The sequence below is a fragment of the Caretta caretta genome, chromosome 11 (assembly GCF_965140235.1).
Source record: "Caretta caretta isolate rCarCar2 chromosome 11, rCarCar1.hap1, whole genome shotgun sequence".
NCBI lineage: Eukaryota > Metazoa > Chordata > Testudines > Cheloniidae > Caretta > Caretta caretta.
In genome coordinates, this window is record NC_134216.1 from 328,665 (window position 1) to 345,845 (window position 17,181).

Here is a 17,181-nt window from a genome sequence, read left to right on the forward strand (position 1 = left end):
TTCAGTTCCTGTGAAGGGTTTATTGGTGCAGCCATTTCCACTATAGATAGAGGAGTCACAATGCACAGCCAGGCTGGCAGGGATGCAGCAACAGCAGGCCTCCTACACTACACAGAGACAGGACACGCAGCCACAGACAGACAGACATCTCCTAACCAGGAGGCTTCACTGGCATCACAGGGGCTGTTGATGTGCCAGACTGTGGCCTGGCGGGAGCAGGACCCTGGCTCTGAAGGCTCCCCTCCACCTGGCTGGGTATCCATGTGGCCATAGTGTCTGAGCCTCCCACACCATAATGAGCACCCCCATGCGTGAGGTAGGGAAGGATCAGCCCCATTTCACAGATAGGAAACTGAGGCAGGGAGAGTCAGTGGATTTGCTGAGGTCCCACAGGAAGTTCTGGTAGAGGCCGGACTCCCAGGCCAGCGCCTGTACCACAAGGTCCCCCCTTCCTCTGATGCCTGTGTGGAGGGGCTGGGGCGCCTGCCTTCTCTGACTTTGTCACATCAGGGCCTCCTGCCCCACCGAGCGTTGGTACTGGTGACCTTCGGGCTCCATGGAGCTGCCAGGTTACCCTACTACAGGCCGTGAGCACTACTGGTGATCTCCTCAGCAGAGCTGGCGAGAGCTGGGCTCTTAAGGGCCCAGGCAGTAACCCACTTGAGGCTTCAGACCCTGATGTCTGGAGAGACCTCGGGCCTTCCAGGTGTGAAGACATTCAGGGTTGCCCAGGGACAGGCCTGGGTGCCAGGGGCTCTGGCTCCAGCCACTGTGGGTGGCCCAGGTATGGGAATAGGAGAGGTGGGGAGCCACAGCAACCCAGTCACCAGGAGCATGGGTGGCCCAGTCACTGTGGTGGAGGCTATGTGTCCTGGTGACCCCAACACCAGTGCTGTGGATGCCTGCTGCTGGCTGCAGCCCATGTGGGCAAAATGCCATGTAGTGGGAGACAAGGTAGGGGAGGGAACATCTTTTATGAGATCTGCCCCCGTTGGTGAGAAAGGAGCTTTCGACCGGAAGAAGAGCTCTGTGTAAGCTCCTAAGCTGCTCTCTCACCAGCTGAAGTTGGTCCCATAGAAGTTCCCTCCCGCACCTTGTGTCTCTAATATCCTGGGACTGACGTGGCTACAACCCCGCCGCATGCTCAGTGGGAGACACTTCCTCTGGAAGCCCTCTCAGCCCTGCCTGCTCTAGGAGGCCCCTCCTCCTGCCGCTCCTTCCCTTGCAGACATCACAATCCTTAACACACATCACAGCTGGTTACTGTGGGACTGCCCATGACCTCAGACCCCTCCACCCCAGAAATACAACTTGGAGCGATCAGCAGGGAGGGCAGGCACCAGGAAGGGACTCGGACAGGCAGGGGGATGGGATTTGAACTCCTTGAAGCTCAAGAGTGGAAGCCCCTGCCTATCCACAGGGAAACCGCCTGCAGCTGGGACACAGAGAGCTTGGGGCAGACTGGACACAGGCTCCTGAGTTGCCCTAATCCTGGCCCCGCTGTATAGGACGTTCTGCAGCCCAGGATGGCACAGAAGCTCTGTTAGAAACCAGGCAGGGCAGTCTGAGGTGCAAAGTAGCCCATGACAGGGAGTCGTGCAAGGAGCCCACTTGTGTGCCCGCTAAGGCAGCTGGGCAGCCCAGCTGGGGGCGGCAGAGCAGACGAGTCTTGCCCTGCGCAGGCAGAGTCCGGCCGGGCACCGAGACTGGGACTCTGTGTGGGGTCCATGCCTCCCTCAGACTCCATGGAACGTGGAGCTTGGGCTGGCATTTGGAGGAACCAGAGCTCTGTGGTGAGTGGATGGGAGGTGGCGGCTCCCAGCTGCATGGCCCCCCTTTGCTAACCCACATACCAATGCAGCCTCAGTCTCCAGTGAGGGAGACCCATGACCAAAGGGAGTGTAGGCCCCTACAGAGACTCTGGATGTGAGAAGTGTCTCCCACTGGGTCCAGGTGGAGACAAGCTCACGCTTCCACTGTGCGGGTGGGGGCGGGAACAACCCTGCCCACCTCCCTCCAGGGTTCCGACACAGCTGCTCTTTGGTCCAGACAGGAAAACATCTGACGTGTAGTAAGTTCAAAGCCATTTTGATTGGTCCTTAGCCAGGGAGAACGCGTGGGAACGAGCAGCTTTCCACAGGGAGGGGGTGGAGCCGCTCACACAGGCATGTGCATCTCATTGTACTCGTCCCGGCCATCTTCGTCAAAGTTCGGCTCTGCGTCCTCCGAGTCCAGCTGTGGGCAGAGATAGAAGCTGGGCAGTGGCATGGCAGCGACCAGAGCGGGGCTTCTGGTAGCCATCCCACCAAACTCAGACACCAGCCCAGGAGCAGGAGCCAGGGCCCTAACTCACCCTGCTGGGGGGATGTTGGTATCGAGCGCTTTGCTCATTATGTCGCAGGACACTCACGTTGTCTCCTTCCCCTCCCGTGCGACCCATTCCTCCCTCCCCACTCTCTGGCTGGTGTCCTTCCCCGGCCATTCCCCTTCCCCTGGCAGCTTCAGTGCTCATGGTGCTGGCCCCTCTGCTAGGCAGCAGCTGCCCTAGGGAAGGCAGCGAAGCTCCTCCACACCTCCAGCTGTTGATGCAGGCTCTTCTCTGTGATGAGGACCCTGGACGCCACCCACAGAAGATGGAAAGAGGCCCCAGCCCCATGGCTCTCAGTCTAGAGAGCCCTGCTTTTGACAATACCAAGGTCCAGGGAACTGGGTGTATTGGTTGGGCTGTCCCAGCCTTATCCAGGGAGGGGAAGGCCAGATAGCACCAGACCAACCTCACCAGATCCAGCAGCCCTGACCATGAAGAGAGAGATGGAGCAGGGAGCCCCCGTTCCAGGCTTCTGCTTGGCATCTGTGCCCTTCCCACACCCCAGGCTATGAGCTCACTGGGGCAAGAGCCCCTGGCTCTGTTTGAAAGTGCTGGGACCAGATAAATCACCACCCACAAGAAGCTGGAGAAAGCTCCCAGCCCCTCTGAGCAGGCAGTGCCCCACATGCCAGCTGCCTGAGCGAACTGAAGACAGCCCAGCCCTGGGGAGATGGATGCTGTCACACAGAGCTGCTTACGGCTTTGAGCTCCCGGTCCTGAAAGAAGCGGGGCAGCAGGAAGCGTCGTAAGGGCACCGTCATAATCAGGACAAAGGGGAAAGCTAACGAGGCCACTGTTGATTTCACCACCCAGAGCACCACGATGCAGGCCAGCTGAATGCAGGTGAAGAGGTTCATTCTCCAGGTCTTCACCTGGGGACACAAGTCCAGCCTAGCAATGCACCATCCCTCAGGGACATAAGCCACCTCCCACTCCAGCCTGCGCGTCGCCCCATCCACTTACAGCTGGCTCCCCACCTACAGCACAGCCCCACTGAATGCTCAGCCCCTCCAGCCCGTGCGTCACCCCATCCACTCATAGCCAGCTCCCCGCCTACAGCATGGCCCCACTGAATGCTCGGCCCCAGTGCCCTGTCTACAGCACGGCCCCACTGAAAGCTCAGCCCCTCCAGCCTGCGCATCGCCCCGTCTACAGCACAGACCCACTGAATGCTCAGCCCCTCCAGCCCGTGTGTCGCCCCATCCACCCAGAGCCAGCTCCCCGCCTACAGCACGGCCCCACTGAACGCTCGGCCCCAGCTCCCCATCTACAGCATGGCCCCACTGAACGCTTGGCCCCAGCTCCCCGTCTACAGCACGGCCCCACTGAAAGCTCAGCCCCTCCAGCCTGCGCATCGCCCCGTCTACAGCATGGCCCCACTGAATGCTTGGCACTTCCAGCCCATGCATCACCCCGTCAACAGCACGGCCCCCGTGAACACTCAGCCCCAGATCCCCATCAACAGCATGGCCCCACTGAATGCTCAGCCCCTCCATCCTGCATGTAGCCCCATCCACCCATCCCCAGCTCCCCACCTACAACACAGACCCACTGAACGCTCAGCCTCTCCAGACAGTTCACGGATAGTTCCCCTCTTACATCTCCCACCCATCAGCCACCCCCATGTCCTAGCCCCAGCTCCCCGAACAGCCCCTGCTCACTCACCTTGATGACGTAGACGTGATCCGGGTGGTGCTTGGATGGCATGAAGATGAGGAGGAGACGCTCGTAGAGCTGGATGCCGGTGAGAGACGTGACCCCCATGTAGAGGAAGATCCCGAAGAGCACGGCCAGGGGGATCCGGCGCAGCATGTTGCCCATCACAATGGACAAGCCTGCAAGGACAGAGCTGAGGGCATCACTTACCTGCAGCCTCCCCAGCTGCATGCCTGCTGCACATGGACCATTGTCCTGACACCACCTGCGTCTCTCTAGCTGCCACGTGGTACAGAGTAGGCGCAGTCACTGTCAGGAGTCCCCAGCTGGGGGAGCTGTGGAGAGCAGGATGGGGTGGGGGCTCTATGGAGCTGTCAGGGGCAGGGCTGGGGCAGGGCTAATGTGCTGGCCATGGGGAGATGTCGGGGGCAGGGCTATGGCGGGGGCTGTGGGGAGCTGACAGGTGCAGGGCTGGGGCGCTGGTCATGGGGAGCTGTCGGGGACAAGGCTGGGGCAGGGGCTGTGGGGAGCTGACAGGTGCAGGGCTGGGGCCGGGCTAAGGCGCTGGCCATGTGGAGGTGTCAGGGAAAGGGCTGGGGCCGTGGGGGCTGGGCTGGGGCGCTGGCCATGGGGAGCAGGTCGGGCACTAGTTGTGGGGGCAGGGAGGGGCACTGGCTGTGGGGAGCAGCTGGGGCGCTGGCCGTGGAAAGTTGTCCAGGGAGGGTTGGGGCGCTGGCCATGGGGAGCTGTTGGGGCCAGGGCTGGGGCGCTGGCTGTGGGGAGCAGGGTTGTGCACTAATGGTGGGGGCAGGGACGGGCACTGGACGTGAGGTAGAGGTGCTGGCCGTGGGGGGCAGGGTAGGGGCACTAGCTGTGGGGAATGGGTGGGGCACTGGTTGTACATGCTAGGTAAAGTCGATGGCCGCAAAGTAGCAGGAATGGTTTTGGGGTCAGGGCAGAGGTGCTCGCCACAAGGAGCGGGGTGGGGTGCTGGTTGTTGGGGGCAGGGTAGGGTGCTGACCACGAGGTAGGGGTGCTGGTTTGGGGACAGGCCAGGGGTGCTGGCTGTGACAGGGTAGGGGCGCTGGTTTTGGGGGTAGAACGGGGTGCTGGCCATGAGGTAGGGGTGCTGTGTAACTAAGCTGGCCTGACATGAGTAATTACCACTTGGAGGGAGGCCTCATTTCTTGGAGGATAGAATTTGAGAGGTGTATAGACCATTAGGTTGAAAGGGACAGAATGTCTGAGCCAGCTGAGACAGGAGGGAGAACAGGCAGGAACCCTTTACTAACAACAGACAAGATGAGCTAGGAACACAGAGGTGAGGTACAGAGTAGGTCGAGCGTTTTGGACCCCAGAGAATGCGATGAAGTGTTCTCCCAGAGCTGGACAAGCTCTGTGGAAAAGGTCTTGGCAGGAGTCCCACCACGCTGGTTGGGGGAGTGGAGTAGGGCCGCTGGCCATGGGGGTGCTGCTAACCCTACCCCTGGATGACCGAGAGTGCTAAAGGAATTGGCGGATGTGATTGCAGAGCCATTGGCCATTATCTTTGAAAACTCATGGCGATCGGGGGAAGTCCCGGAAGATTGGAAAAAGGCTAATGTAGTGCCCATCTTTAAAAAGGGAAGAAGGAGGATCCTGGGAACTACAGGCCGGTCAGCCTCACCTCAGTCCCTGGAAAAATCATGGAGCAGGTCCTCAAAGAATCAATCCTGAAGCACTTAGACGAGAGGAAAGTGATCAGGAACAGTCAGCATGGGAAAGTCATGCCTGACTAATCTAATTGCCTTCTATGATGAGATAACTGGTTCTGTGGATGAAGGGAAAGCAGTGGACGTGTTATTCCTCGACTTTAGCAAAGCTTTGACATGGTCTCCCACCGTATTCTTGTCAGCAAGTTAAAGAAGTATGGGCTGGATGGATGCACTACAAGGTGGGTAGAAAGTTGGCTAGATTGTCGGGCTCAACGGGTAGTGATCAATGGCTCCATGTCTAGTTGGCAGCCGGTATCTAGCGGAGTGCCCCAAGGGTCGGTCCTGGGGCCGGTTTTGTTCAATATCTTCATTAATGATCTGGAGGATGGTGTGGATTGCACCCTCAGCAAGTTTGCAGATGACACTAAACTGGAAGGAGTGGTACATATGCTGGAGGGTAGGGATAGGATACAGAGGGACCTAGACAAATGAGAGGATTGGGCCAAAAGAAATCTGATGAGGTTAACAAGGACAAGTGAAGAGTCCTGCACTTAGGACGGAAGAATCCCATGCACCGCTATGGACTAGGGACCGAATGGCTCGGCAGCAGTTCTGCAGAAAAGGACCTAGGGGTGACAGTGGACGAGAAGCTGGATATGAGTCAACAGTGTGCCCTTGTTGCCAAGAAGGCCAATGGCATTTTGGGATGTATAAGTAGGGGCATTGCCAGCAGATCGAGGGACGTGATCGTTCCCCTCTATTCGACATTGGTGAGGCCTCATCTGGAGTACTGTGTCCAGTTTTGGGCCCCACAGTACAAGAAGGATGTGGAAAAATTGGAAAATGTCCAGCGAAGGGCAACAAAAATGATTAGGGGACTGGAACACATGAGTTATGAGGAGAGGCTGAGGGAACTGGGATTGTTTAGTCTGCAGAAGAGAAGAATGAGGGGGGATTTGATAGCTGCTTTTAACTACCTGAAAGGTGGATCCAAAGAGGATGGATCTAGACTATTCTCAGTGATAGCAGATGACAGAACAAGGAGTAATGGTATCAAGTTGCAGTGGGGGCGGTTTTGGTTGGCTATTAGGAAAAACTTTTTCACTAGGAGGGTGGTGAAACACTGGAATGCGTTACCTAGGGAGGTGGTGGAATCCCCTTCCTTAGAAGTTTTTAAGGTCAGGCTTGACAAAGCCCTGGCTGGGATGATTTAGTCGGGATTGGTCCTGCTCTGGGCAGGGGGTTGGACTAGATGGCCTCCAGAGGTCCCTTCCAACTCTACGATTCTATGACCTCTGCCCCCCAGGTTCAGTAGCTTGGGGCTCACCGACGAGGACAGCGATTGCAACTCCTGTCACGCGCTGCTCCTTCACCTCCTCGATCTTCGGCTTCTCCCCCGGAGCGATGGCCTTGCTCATGACGGTCAGGGCATTGACGTGGGTGACCGAGCGCACGGTGGCAGCAGTCAGCCAAGGGAGCCCGAACAGCGCGCAGAGGCCGCCCATGGTACCGATGAGCAGCAGGTCCAGATGGAAACCGGAGCCTTTCAGGAGCTTCCTCTCCTTCTTACTGACAATCAGGCTGGGGAGAGAGGAGGGTCCTGCTGTCGGCGCCAGGCCTGCTCAGCCCCAGGTCCCCCCATGCCTGTGCTTCTGGGGCAGACCATGTGCCCAGTGGCCCTTGGAGTGGGGAGCACTGCTCATGAGCTGCAGAGGTGCAGTTGGCAAAACGAGCGGCCAGCCAGAGGAGAGTCCAGCCTGGCACGTGGGGGAAAAGGGGATATTCTTCGCCGCTCCTGGCCATTCTCCTCTCTGCCAAGCCCAGGGACAGGCTCCTTTCCTGGGTGAGGCTGGCGCAGGCTATGTAGACTCCACCTGGCAGGGGAGGGGAACCCACAGCCACAGTCGCTGTGCAGGAAGAGCCATTACAGGAGAGTCCCAGGGAGCAGAACCCTGCCTCCTCACGTCCAGACTGGGCATCCCGCAGCCCAAGCCTGTGACTGAGGCTGAACGTCCAGGGCCCAGCCCAATGAGGAGAACCCCCCACCTCGTCCATCTCCCTGCACAGTTGCCAAACACTGGCTCAGAGCTCAGTGGGACGAGGAAGCTGTGGGTGCAGGCAGCAGTACTCACGTGGTGATCTGGGTCTCCATGAAAATGAGGATGAAGACCAGGAGTGCAGGGATGGCTGAGGCAAACATCATCCACATGGGAAAGGCCTGTCGGCTGCCCAGGGGGTGAATGAACCAGCCGCGCTTCTGGGGAGACGTGACTGACAGCCCAGTGGGAACATTCAACTTCTGTGAGAGCAGGAAAAAAACAACATTTACTCAATGACATTCAGCCCCTCAGCCCCCTATGGCTCTGACCTGGCTCTCAGTACCGCTGGGATCCTCAGCCCCCTATGGCTCTGATCTGGCTCTGGGTACCGCAGGGATCCTCAGCCCCCTATGGCTCCGACCTAGCACTCGGTACCGCTGGGATCCTCAGCCACCTATGGCTCCGACATGGCTCTCGGTACCACAGGGATCCTCAGCCCCCTATGGCTCCGACCTGGCACTCGGTACCGCTGGGATCCTCAGCCACCTATGGCTCCGACCTGGCACTCGGTACCGCTGGGATCCTCAGCCCTCTATGGCTCCAACATGGCTCTGGGTACCGCAGGGATCTTCAGCCCCCTATGGCTCCGACATGGCTCTGGGTACCGCAGGGATCCTCAGCCCCCTATGGCTCCGTCATGGCTCTCGGTACCACAGGGAGCCTCAGCTCCCTATGGCTCTGATATGGATCTCGGTACCGCTGGGATCCTCAGCTCCCTATGGCTTTGATATGGCTCTCGGTACCGCAGGGATCCTCAGCCCCCTATGGCTCCAACATGGCTCTCAGTACCAGAGGGAGTCTCAGCTCCCTGTGGCTCTGATATGGCTCTCGGTACCGCTGGGATCCTCAGCTCCCTATGGCTCTGACCTGGCTCTAAGTACCGCAGGGATCCTCAGCCCCCTATGGCTCCGACATGGCTCTCGGTACCACAGGGATCCTCAGCCCCCTATGGCTCCGACATGGCTCTCGGTACCACAGGGAGTCTCAGCCCCCTATGGCTCCGACATGGCTCTCGGTACCGCAGGGAGTCTCAGCTCCCGATGGCTCCGACCTGGCCCTCGGTACCACAGGGAGTCTCAGCCCCCTGTGGCTCCGACCTGGCTCTCAGTACCGCTGGGATCCTCAGCCACCTATGGCTCCCACATGGCTGTCAGTACCACAGGGAGTCTCATCCCCCTATGGCTCTGACATGGCTCTCAGTACCGCTGGGATCCTCAGCTCCCTATGGCTTTGATATGGCTCTCGGTACCGCAGGGATCCTCAGCCTCCTATGGCTCCAACATGGCTCTCGGTACCAGAGGGAGTCTCAGCTCCCTGTGGCTCTGATATGGCTCTTGGTATCGCTGGGATCCTCAGCTCCCTATGGCTCTGACCTGGCACTTGGTACCGCTGGGATCCTCAGTTCCCTATGGCTCTGATCTGGCTCTAAGTACCGCAGGGATCCTCAGCCCCCTATGGCTCCAACATGGCTCTGGGTACCACAGGGATCCTCAGACCCCTATGGCTCCGACCTGGCCCTCGGTACCACAGGGAGTCTCAGCCCCCTGTGGCTCCGACCTGACTCTCAGTACCGCTGGGATCCTCAGCCACCTATGGCTCCCACATGGCTGTCAGTACCACAGGGAGTCTCATCCCCCTATGGCTCTGACATGGCTCTAGGTACCGCAGGGATCCTCAGCCCCCTATGGCTCCGACATGGCTCTCGGTACCACAGGGATCCTCGGCCCCCTATGGCTCCGACATGGCTCTCGGTACCACAGGGAGTCTCAGCTCCCTATGGCTCTGACATGGCTCTAGGTACTGCAGGGATCCTCAGCCCCCTATGGCTCCGACATGGCTCTCGGTACCACAGGGATCCTCAGCCCCCTATGGCTCCGACATGGCTCTGGGTACCGCAGGGAGTCTCAGCTCCCTATGGCTCTGATATGGCTCTCGGTACCGCTGGGATCCTCAGCTCCCTATGGCTCTGACATGGCTCTCAGTACAGCAGGGATCCTCAGCCCCCTATGCCTCTGACATGGCTCTCGGTACCACAGGGATCCTCAGCCCCGCACAGCTCTGACCTGGCCCTTGGTATTGCACATGTTAAATCCAGAAGGGGCCATCATCATCCCCGCATTCTGAGCTCCTGCATAGCCCATGCCAGAGACCCTCATCCCTCCCTTACTGCATCCAGCCCATCAGCTGCGGTTGAGCAGGGGTGGAGGTTATCGAAGGAAGTGCCTGGGCTAGATATGAAGACTCCCGGTGATGGAGAAGCCACCACATCCCTGGGTGGCCTGTTCCGGTGGATGGTTCCCCTCCCCATTAAACATCAGTGCCGTATTTCTAGTCTGCGTTTGTCTCACTTCAGCTCCCAGCCGCTGGGTGTCACTCTGCCTCTGTCTGCTGGGTTAAAGAGCCTTGGCTCTCAGGGCTTGTCTGTCTGGTTCAGGAGTCTCAATTCTACTGAGCACTAGTGTGTCGCACACTGTCCTGGGGGCTGGCTCTGGAGGGGGCAAGTACCCAGCCTGCCTGTGACAGGCTCCACTAAGGAGAATGAGCTGACCCAGCTGGATGGCAGTTCATTAGGTAAGGAGCACCCAGGCCTTAGCCAGGGTCATGAGGGCTCAGACAGGGAGTGGAGCAGAGAGATAGAGAGCTCCTAAGCAGAGCTCTTCTCAGGGCTCAGCGCGGAGCTCAGCAAGCGAGGGACCTGAAGAAGAAGCTTTGAAAGGGAAGAGCTGTGAATGCCAAGCCCTAGCAGAACTTGGTCCCAGTGAGAGGACCTCACCAGGAGCTGCAGATCACAGAGGAATTATATGCCAATAGCTGCCTTGGTTTGAGCTCTGTGGGGACCCTTCCCCAGAGATTCTGACTCCAGAAGAGGATCCTGGGTCAAGAGCTCTTCATAGGTAAGGAGCCTGGATGGAGGTAGATGAGGGACATAAGTGGAGTTGATAGACTAAGGTTAATTTGGACCCCTTCTTCCTTCTCTCCCCCCATCTTGGAGGCTCATTTGTGTAGCACATTTCACCATTTTGAATTTAATAAACTAGACCCCTGAAGAGGCACAGTTTGATATATATAAGCCTCATTGGACTTCTTGAAAGCATGTTAAGGGAAACTGAGGCAGGGATGCAACCAGGGTTTCATGTACTAAGTGGCTCAGCGGGACTCTGCTGGTGTGGACTAAAAGTTCCCATTTCAAACAATACTACATTAATGCGCACAAGGGAACTTTTAGTGCACACCAACAGGGTCCACACAGGACAGTTAGTCCACAACACGTTAGTGTGCATTAGAATTTTACATCCTCGGGGAAGACTAATGTACTATGTAGACAAGCCAGAAATCTCCCTCCCCCTCGTCCCCCCGGAAGGTATTTACAGACAGTGATCGAGTCACCTCCTCACTCCTCTTGGATACACGAAATACAATGAGCTCCTTAGTCTCACTGCGAAGCAGGTTTTCCAGATCTCAAACAGTCTCTGAGCCCCTTCCAGATACTCAGTATCCCTTCTGAAGTGCGGGCAACAAAACTGGACACAGCCTCCAGTAATGGGTTTCGTAATGCTGAATTCAGAGGGAATACCACCTCCCTTCTCCTATTTAGATTGCACAGACCTCAGTTGTACACATTTCTAATCCAGCTCTCGGTAACACGCAGACCCTCAAACCTGCACAACTCTGATCTGGCTCTTGGTGTCACAGGAACCCTCAGTCCCTTATGGCTCTGACCCACATCTTGGTAGGACTCAGTGCCTCCCGGGGCTGCTCCCACAGCTATGATTCGCAGAAGTATGTGCACAAAAATCTCTCTTTGGTTTGCACCGTATTGACCGAGAAAGTGGGAAACACAAAAACATCTAGTTACACAAGCACAATGAATGGAACAATCAGTAGTCCCAACCATGCTGGGCTGGTGTCCAGGCTTGATGGGAGCGCCAGCACCTACCTGTGTGTACGTGTCTGTGATGGTGTAATCCACCAAGACCATGACCAGGATCGAGATGGGGATTCCAAAGTCTCCAATGATCCGTCGAGCCTGCAAAGCAAACACATTTCAGTGGGAATGCGCAGGCCAAGCTCTTAGACGCTGCTACAATGCCAGGCACTGTACAGAGCCCTGAGACAGGCTGACGATCCATCCCATCCAAAGGACAGGCAAGATGCCCACTACAAATGTGAATGCTGCTAGTGAACAGAGGAAACAGGAGCTCTGGTCACTCCCTGACCGCACTGGGCTGCTTTTCTCCCTGCTTGGGCCCCAGCTGCTCTCTAGCCACATTCAGGTATCTGGGCTACTCCAGACACCATCTGGCCCTGGGAGACTGGGTGGGAAGCCAGCAAACACCAGGCACATTCTAGCTGGAAGTGCCTTAGGAAAGCACTCAGGTTCCAAGGCACTGAGTGCTGTATTAGTGTCTCAGACGGGCAGACGGATCACAGAGAGAACTAAAATTAAGTTTATCCCTCCTTCCATGCCAGGTCATTCTGACACACACTGGAGTCCAGTCCCCTAGGATTAGCCTGACCTATGGAGACTCATACACCCACCAGTCCCTATGGCTGTAAAGCTCCAGTTTAGCAGACCCTTGACTCCAGATTCAGCCAGAGAAGCCTTGCTGAGGGCCTGAAGTGTTTAGGCCCAAGCAGTGTTTGGGCTGATGGATTCCTCCATCTAAAGATACCCTGGGGCAGATGTGGGTAGGACAGATAAGTGTGAGCAGCAGCCAGGTCTTATCTATGGCCTTGGCCTTGTGCCAAGGGAGCCTGCCCTCTCCAATGGCATTCAGATGACTGTTGGTGTTTATTTTATTGGGCCTCCCCAATGGCACCAGACTCACCTGGAGAGAGACAACACACCGGGGTGCCAGCTCTCTCTTCAGGCAGCTTCCTATCAGCATAAACAGCCCTTTGCCCACACAGGCCTGGTAAGAGCACATGAGCCAGGACAGGGTGCCAGGTTCAGACATGCTGGAATAGATAATGCTGGTGCCACAGAGGGCAAAAGTGTGCAGCCAAAAGGGATGCATGGTGAATGAAGAAAAGGAGGACTTGTGGCACCTTAGAGACTAACCAATTTATTTGAGCATAAGCTTTCGTGAGCTACAGCTCACTTCATCGGATGAAAGGGACACAGGATTGGGCCGTTGGGACACAGCTCAGCAGCTTACCTTGCCTCCTAAGAAACGGCTGTTCTTGAACTTGCGCATAAAGAAAGCGATGAAGAAGGTGCCCAGCATGAGGATAAGTGAGAGGAGGGCAGTATTGGGCTGCATCCTGGTTCCCAGAGACATGGCATCAGCAGAGAGCGTGCTGGCATTCAAGCCACTCTGCAAACTCGGCGGGTAAAACTTCAGCAAAGGATGCTCTGCAAACACCTGGACAGGGGAGACAAGCAGAGGGTGCAGTCACCAACCTGTGCAGAGGGACGGGGGAGGACAGTCAAGTGTGAGCTCAGCACTGTGTGTTGCCAAGCCCATCACGGCACATCCCCAAACAGCTCATCTCACAATCTACCTGTGAGGTTAGAGGAAGAAAGAAAAGAAAAAACTAGTTATGCGTCCAGGTACTGCTGCAGGGGAAGGGAGAGAAGGTTTGGGGTGTGTCCCTCTACGCTCCCCGCAAAGACCTGTGCACAGCAATGCGGTCAGAGCGCACAGGGGGCACTCATGTTTGGGGACTTGAGGGGTAGCAAAGAATTGTTTCACAGGCCCAGCCAGAAATGCTACAGCACTCTGGCCCTGCATCAGTGCCATCTATGGTGGCAGGTGCCTAGATCAGACAGCTGGGCAGACACTCTGTAGCATCTCTCCCTGGGGACGGTTCACCTTGTAGAGTTTATAGAAGGTTTCATAGATGAAGATGAGGGAGATGAGGAAGGCAAAGATCTCCTGTGTGAAGGGCGAGATGTATCGCACCAGGAAGCTGCCTTCAGCTGCCACAATGATGAAGATGAAGACAATGAGCCACAGGCCAATCCACACTCTGCCCGTCAGGTACTCGATGCCTTGGCTCTGGCAGAACTGAAATAGGGAAATGAAGGGTTAATCACAGCCCATGGGACAGCCTCTCTCCTCTGCTCTCCCACACACACTCTCCTCCCCTCTCCCATTCTACATGGTTCTTTATCAATTTCTGGAATGGCGTGTGTACATTTTTCCATGTAGCCTAGCAGGGAAGGGGTTAAGGTATGGCTGGAGGGAACAGAAAATGCTTCATTTGCTGAGTAAAGTCACAGACTTAGTATCTGTTGTTTCACTGGGCCTGTCCTGCTCAGACTGCAGTGTTAGTTACTGGGGCGCATCCCAGGCACACCGTGCATTGCACATCCCCTCTGCCCTGCTTCTGCCATGCTACAAATAAACATGACACCAACACAACTCCCCAAGAAAACTCCTGCTCAGTCTAGTCACCAGCCCCCCAGGAGAGACCAGGCCGCATGCTTGGGTTCAGCTGTAAGGCAGACTACACCCCTGTCAGATAAACGCCCAGCAAGCCCCGCTGTAGGCATGCAAAGGAACTTCCCCAACCAACGGCAGCTGAACAGACCTAGAAAAACTCCCTCTGCTATTGGAAGCACACAGTGTCCTGTGCATTGACTACCACCTCAGTCAAAGCACCGCACACTCCAGCCCCAAACCCTAAACACACTCCACTCCTATGCAAGCCTGGCTACTAATGCCAGGAACAACGGTACAGACAACCCCACTCAAGCACAGAGAACACTACAGATGGGGAGGAAGGAGGGAGGGAGAAGCACAGAACTCTGACAGGCCTTCACCCGTTACAAAACCCACAACCCCAAACTAGTAATTTAATCATAATAAACACTACGGATCACCACAGAACTGTCAATCAAACGGCAGTCACCACTTTATATGAAGTGTATGGATTTCCAAAAAGCCATGGATACAGTGGATAGAACAGGGTTATGGAAGTTACTATGCTACAATGGAATCCTCAGAAATTTTCATTAGGAGCTTTTATGAAAATATGACGAGTCAAGTAATACATAACTGACTCAGTCATTCGAGGTTACTATGGGCATCAGAAAAAGATGTCTTATGGCACCCGCAATCTTTTTACTCGTAGTGGGTTGGGTAATGAGAAAGACTACAGAACAACCAAGGGGCATACAATGGAGCATAGGCGCCAAGCTCTGCTGGCGCCGGTGGGTGCTCGACCTGCCCCGGCCCCAGGCCCTGCCCTGCCTCCACCCCTGCCCCGCCCCCATTCCAACCCCTTCCCCAAATTCCCGCCTCTTCCCTGCTTCCTCCCCTGGGCAAGCCGCGTTTCCGCTCCTCCCCGAGCTTGTTTTGCGGCGGCAAGCACTGGGAGCTAGGGGAAGAAGCGGGGACGCAGTGCACTCAGGGGAGGAGGCGGAGGTGAGGTGAGGCAGAGGGGCTGGGAGGGGAGCTTGGCTGCTGGCGGGTGCAGAGCACCCACCAATTTTTCCCCATGGGTGCTCCAGCCCCGGAGCACCCATGGAATCGGCGCCTATGCAATGGATTGTCACACAGAAGTTCGAGGACCTTGACTTTGTAGAGGACATCAACTTGCTATCCCATGACATTAGAAAGATGCAACCCACAATGCATTATCTCCAGGCCTATGCACAGTTAGCAGGCTTGAAGATCAACACAGCAAAAACTAAAACCATGAGAATCAACACATAACAAGACACACTAATAACACTTTCTGGGACTGACATAAAAAAGTTCTGATGTTTCACATATCCTGGTAGCACTGAAAGTACAACAGGAGGAACAGATGACATTAAAGCCGGAATAGCAAAAGCCAGACATGTTTTGTAACTCTAAAGCCAACCTGGAAAAACTGAAATCTTGCCTTCCAAACTAAACTTCAGATATTTAATACAATTGTAAAGCTGGTCTTACGAAGCGGTGTTGAAACTTGGAGACTTATTTTGACCTTTCTATCAAAATTCCAATTTTTCATCAACAGCTGCCTTAGACAAATGCTCAATACCAGGTGGCCAGAAAAAAATCACAAACGAGGAGCTCTGAAAGAGGATGAAACAGAAACCAATAGGATAGGAAGTTATGGAACAAAAATGGAGCTGGCTAGGACATATGTGGAGAAGAACATGACAAGACATGGAGCCCCTGGGTGAGAGGTAATAAGAGAGAAAAAGGATAACATGCAAACACACAACAGAAGCAGAATGGAAAGCTCCCAAAATGACATGGGAAGAAGCTAAGACTACAGCAGGAGACTGGCAAAGATGGAAGACCGTGGTGATGCCCTTAGGTTCTGCATGGGATAGAGAGGCATAAGAGAAAGCACTTGAAAACCAAGAAACACAGACTCCCTGGAAATGTGGAAAAGCATGACTAGACCCACTGTACCTGACCCTGAAAGACATTTTCCTTTCCACAGTCCACAACGTAAAGATGCACAAGTATGAGACGTCTCCAAACTGGCTGGCATAGACCCTCTCTGAACATAACTCGGGGATAAGCAAGAGGCAGCACAAATAACCACAATATGAAATCCCCTGCTGCCACATCAGAAATGAAGAATAATGCTAGGTGAGTGGTTACTGCTCTCCTAGAGAGACTGGACTGGACTGCCTGGGATGCAGGCTACAGTGGGATACAGTTAACTGAATCTGGAAAATCCGCACGCAAAAGAGAGGAGAAAAAGTGACTGAGAAAAGGAGCGTGGGCTGCACGTATGAGCATTCACCACAGCAATGCAGATCAGGGCCTGGTTTGGGCAGGAGCTTATATCAGGGCTGCTGGCTAGGGCAGCACTGTGAAGCATTAATAAAATCACAAGCCTAGACAGGCTCAGTGGAGTGGACCATGGTGAGAGGAGGCAGAAGTGACTGGGGTGAGCTGGAAGGGACAGGCAGGAGGGCAGGGCCAGCACTGGGTGCCCTGTGGTATGGTAGCAGTCTGCAGGAACGTTTCGGAGTCACCCCTTTCAGCGTCAGAGGAGTGCAGCTGCCCCTCTGATCAGATAAACCATGGCAAGCCAAGCACAGTGCAATGGCTGAGGAAGCATGGGGCAACATGTGACATGATGGCTTACAAGTACCTTGAAAAAAGCTTCTTCAAATACCAGAAGGGGCCCCGAGAAACCAATGACAAGGAGCGGCTGAGCTCCAAGCAGGGAGAACAGGATCCCCAGAACTGAGGTGGAGATGATCAGCTCCGAGACCCCCATGAGACCCTCTGTCTTCTCTCCTAAGAGAGAACAACGTGTACGTGATAAGCCGCCCTGTGGAGAGCGCAGTCCCCCATAGAGTTACTCTGGGGCGGATACACCATGCACAGGCAGGGAGTCCCCTCCTCCCCCCTGCACAGACATAACTGCCCTGCACTGGGCAGGGGGTCTCACATTTGAGGGT

General features: G+C 55.7%; 1 protein-coding gene across 6 annotated transcripts in view; it reads right to left on the bottom strand.

Moving 5' to 3' along the window:
* The window catches only part of SLC4A3 (solute carrier family 4 member 3), a 77,055-nt gene continuing 59,874 nt past the window's right edge, over nucleotides 1–17,181 (bottom strand). For all 6 annotated transcript variants that reach the window (XM_048868668.2, XM_048868669.2, XM_048868671.2 and 3 more), the window contains 9 exons: nucleotides 16,869–17,017; nucleotides 13,634–13,828; nucleotides 12,977–13,183; nucleotides 11,755–11,844; nucleotides 7,851–8,017; nucleotides 7,046–7,299; nucleotides 4,034–4,203; nucleotides 3,067–3,240; nucleotides 1–2,235 (listed from right to left, as the gene is read on the bottom strand). In XM_048868668.2, coding sequence (XP_048724625.2) covers nucleotides 2,158–2,235; nucleotides 3,067–3,240; nucleotides 4,034–4,203; nucleotides 7,046–7,299; nucleotides 7,851–8,017; nucleotides 11,755–11,844; nucleotides 12,977–13,183; nucleotides 13,634–13,828; nucleotides 16,869–17,017 — 1,484 coding nt within the window. In that variant the 3' untranslated portion in view covers nucleotides 1–2,157. The remainder of the gene's footprint in view (nucleotides 2,236–3,066; nucleotides 3,241–4,033; nucleotides 4,204–7,045; nucleotides 7,300–7,850; nucleotides 8,018–11,754; nucleotides 11,845–12,976; nucleotides 13,184–13,633; nucleotides 13,829–16,868; nucleotides 17,018–17,181) is intronic.